Here is a 4,070-nt window from a genome sequence, read left to right as displayed (position 1 = left end):
AAAAACACACTACACCTCCAAATTACCCACCTAAATCTTAATATTAAAATAACCATCCGTACACCTAATGAAATAAACATCCGATATATCTATTATTCACATTGTTTAATATTTTCATTGTCTACCTATACTTTTCTATTAGAATAACCATTCGCACACCTAGTAAAATGAACATCCGATATATTCATTGTTCACATTGTTTAGTATTTTTATTGTCTACCTATACTTTTTCATTTAAATAAGTTCTAAAAATTTTTTACATAGATATTTTTATTTTAAAAAAATATTTATTATATTAAAATCCTTAAATTTTATAAAAATAAGATATATAAGTCATTGTATCACACTTTAATTTTAAAGATTTATTTATTTAAATAAAAAATAAATTTAACTAAAATAAAAATTTATATATCTTATTTTTATAAAATTCAAAGATTTCAACCTAATAAAATTTTTTCAAAAATAAAAATATATGATACAAAATTTTTCGAAACATAACCTATTTGAGTATATACTCTTTTTATTTTCTTTCCCACCGGCATACTTTTGCTGTCTTCAACCATCTTCAATTAATATTTAGGATTTTTTACTTAAATAAATTTTATGGGAGTCAAAATTACCTGATTCCCCTGAAATAGATTCTGCAACGTGATTACCCTTTTGTTATTATTATATAAATCGTCCTAGGGTGCATAAGGTTATATAAAACATGAATCATCTCACCCTAGGACGATTAATGCATGAACTTGTGAGGCAAATTAAGCGTAAATCGTGGCAGGGCTTCTTGGGTTAGAAATAGAGTATAAATCGTCCCAGGGTAGTAGGTTTCACGTGTTCATAGGCTAAATCAAACTGGGCTGCCACGATTTATATGTTATTGGGACCCTCTTCAGCCTGGCACGATTTATGTGTTAGTTTGTAACACTAACTGGGCTGGGACGATTTATGCCCAAGTTAGTAACCCCAAGGACTCAAGGACGATTTATGCAGGTAGAAACTCTATAAATAAACGAGTTTCAAACAGACGAGCCACACGGGACATTTGTTGAGGGTGTGAGAGATGGCGAAGAGTATTTTCTTGTTAGTGCATCACCGGGAAAAAATTGATGAAAATACAAGTGAGGGTGTAACTTTTTCTAGCAAAAAGCATATAGGTGTGTTTATAACTCCGTCAACGACGTTGATGGATTTGCATAGTAGTATATTAGAGAAGGTTGGAAAGTGTGGTAAAAAACGCGTGAAGCAATTATTTTTTCGTATTCCGATATCATTGAAGCAAGGTTATGTTAAGTTTGGGAAGTACGCGATGTTGGGTGATGACGACATGCGAGTTATATTTCACAGTCAATTAAGATTTTTTTACTTAGGCGCGCTGGAGTTGTTTGTCAGAATGGTTGACGTGGAGGGCAGCAGCAGGGGATCTGCTCCGAATCTGCCCATTGGCGTCATAGAAGGAACTTCCACCGCCGTTCCAACAGGGCAACCGGCGACTCCACTTGTTTTGTCCCCATCTTTTGCTGCTGATTTGCCTGTCTCGGGTGATGACTTGGGTGATGGGCGTAGCTTCGGCCAGCTTGCAGCTGCGATGGGATCTGAACATGTAGTGGACGGTGCACCCGCATTCATGGAGGTAAGAGAGAGAGAGATCCGTTTGCGGAGGCTATAGGTGATGATGGGTCAGATTCGGAGCCATCAATTATTGGTGATGAGAGCGACGATGAAGAGGACACCGCAGTTGCCGTGGGAGCTCAAACCCATAGTAGCAGTGGTACACAGCAGTACCCTCAACACTTTACCACATTGGACCTTGAAGCAATGAACCAGGCCGCAAATGTAGATCAGCATCACCCGGTGATTCACGGAGAAAGGCCTAGCGTGATTGGCACGGACGAGTTTGAGGTCGGGCAACGGTTTGAAACAAAAGAGGAAGCTGTACTGACAATCAAGAGTTATAATATTCGGCGGGGTGTAGAGTATAAAGTGTTTGAGTCCGACCAGTTGAAGTATCATGGGAAGTGTGTCCAGTTCGGGAATGGTTGTAATTGGCTGATCCGTGTCACTATGAGACAGAGGAAAGGCTACTGGAAAGTTAGAAAGTACAATGAACCACACACGTGTCTAGCAACGGAGATATCAATGGATCACAGGCAGCTAGATTACCATGTCATATGTGCCTCGATTTTATCGTTGGTGATGGCTGATGCATCAGTCTCAGTTAAGGTGTTACAGAATGCGGTGTCTTCGAAGTTTGGGTTCAAGCCCAGCTACAGGAAGGTTTGGATAGGCAAGCAGAAGGCAATTGCTCAGATATATGGAGATTGGGAGGAGTCTTACAACCACATACCACGGTGGATCATCGGGGTTGAGTTGTATATGCCGGGTACTATTGCGCTTTTGCGTACTTCGCTAGTGAGGATAGGTAAGACCGTAGATGCGTCAACGGTTTTCTTTCATCGACTATTTTGGACGTTTCCTCCATGCATTGAGGCATTTAAGTATTGCAAGTCACTGATATCCATTGATGGGACCCATTTGTATGGGAAGTATGGCGGCACTCTGCTAATGGCTATTGCCCAAGATGGAAACTCGAACATTCTCCCAGTGGCTTTCGGGTTAGTCGAAGGCGAAAACACGGATTCGTGGAAGTTTTTCCTCACTAATCTCTGCCAGCATGTCACCCCTAAACCCGGCATTTTAGTCATATCTGATCGGCACAATGCCATCAAGGCTGCCTTACTTGCAGAGGACGGTGGATGGCTCCCACCGTCGGTATACCGGGCATTTTGCGTGCGACACATCGCGGCTAACTTCGCACTATCATACAAGTCTAAGGAAGCCCGGAGGATTCTCGTGAATGCCGTATACGCAAAGACTGAGGAGGATCATCGGTATTACATGGACATTTTGCGGAAGGAAGATCCTGCAATGGTTGAATGGTGCGACAGGATTGGGTTGGAGTTGTGGACCCAATATCGGGATGGTGGTCGTCGATATGGTCATATGACGACTAACATCTTTGAGTGTATCAACGCCGTGTTTAAAGGCACACGCAACCTCCCGGCGGGTTCGTTAGTTAAGTCAACATATGGGCGTTTGGCCGAGCTCCTTGTGCGGAAGGGAAAGGAGGCCGAGTCTCAGGTCGGAGCAAAGCAAGAATTTTGTCAGACCCTTATGAAGGCGATCGAGAGGAATTTACAAGCCTCTAGAAATATGTGGGTGGATCTGTATGATAGGGGAAACTCTGAGTTTGTCGTTGAGGAACTTGCGCCGACCGCGGGAAGGATTGCAATGAGTGTGTGTCGGGTGTCTCTATCCTCCTGCACATGCGACTGTGGATACTTTCAAACCCTCCACTACCCGTGTCGTCATGTGCTTGCAGTATGCTCATTTTGTAGACTGGACTGGAGGACCTACGTTGATGATGTGTACCGCATGAAGACCGTGTCAATGTTTACAAGATGGGTTTCTCTCCGCCTATCCAGGATGATCTCTTACCCATATACGAGGGACCTCGTGTTATCCCCGATCCTGGCATGATGCAGGCTGCAGTTGGAAGACCTCGGAGCACTAGGATAAGGAATAGTATGGATGAGGCGGATCCGGATAGACCCAAGAGATGCGGACTGTGTAGGACCCCAGGTCATACCAGAAGAAACTGTCCACAGCGCCCAGGAGCTTCTGGATCACACGAAGGTAGCAATGCATAGGCACTGTTAGCTTATGAATGTTTACTATTGCTCATGCTTCTTTATAATATGTCGTGTACTTTTTAAGTTTACATTCGTTATAAACCTTTGTTAAGGTGATCTATATGTATATCAATTCGTGTGTTCTTAATTTACATTGACTATGCTTTTGTTTGGACTTTTACTTATTTTGTATTACCTCATGCTAGTGATACGCGAACAAAATATATACGAAATGAAGTAACATAAACATGTACCAAATGGAAAGATACAAACCCATAAAGTAGCATAAACATGTACCAAACATAAACATGTACCAAATGTAAAGATACAAACCCATGAAGTAGCATAAACATATACGAAATGAAAAAGGTAGTTAAGTTC

At 41.7% G+C, this 4,070-nt stretch overlaps 1 protein-coding gene across 1 annotated transcript; it reads left to right on the top strand.

The window, feature by feature from the left end:
* The first annotated feature begins 1,390 nt into the window (after positions 1–1,390).
* On the top strand, positions 1,391–3,707 carry LOC112777972 (uncharacterized). Its single transcript, XM_025822349.1, has 3 exons — positions 1,391–1,630; positions 1,690–3,378; positions 3,483–3,707. The coding sequence occupies exons 1-3, from the start codon at positions 1,391–1,393 to the stop codon at positions 3,705–3,707; spliced, it is 2,154 nt and encodes a 717-aa protein (XP_025678134.1).
* The last annotated feature ends 363 nt before the right edge of the window (positions 3,708–4,070 follow it).

This window comes from Arachis hypogaea, chromosome 19 (assembly GCF_003086295.3).
Source record: "Arachis hypogaea cultivar Tifrunner chromosome 19, arahy.Tifrunner.gnm2.J5K5, whole genome shotgun sequence".
Taxonomy (NCBI): domain Eukaryota; kingdom Viridiplantae; phylum Streptophyta; class Magnoliopsida; order Fabales; family Fabaceae; genus Arachis; species Arachis hypogaea.
Note: the sequence above shows the minus strand (reverse complement) of the source record. Positions and strands in the feature narration are given on the sequence as shown.

Excerpts from the sequence above, each read along its gene's own strand:
- LOC112777972 (XM_025822349.1), top strand. The coding sequence starts at position 1,391 with ATGGTTGACGTGGAGGGCAGCAGCAGGGGATCTGCTCCGAATCTGCCC. Across the intron at positions 1,631-1,689 it reads GTGCACCCGCATTCATGGAG|CCATCAATTATTGGTGATGA; the intron begins GTAAGAGAGAGA and ends TCAGATTCGGAG. Across the intron at positions 3,379-3,482 it reads CGTGTCGTCATGTGCTTGCA|GATGATCTCTTACCCATATA; the intron begins GTATGCTCATTT and ends CCGCCTATCCAG.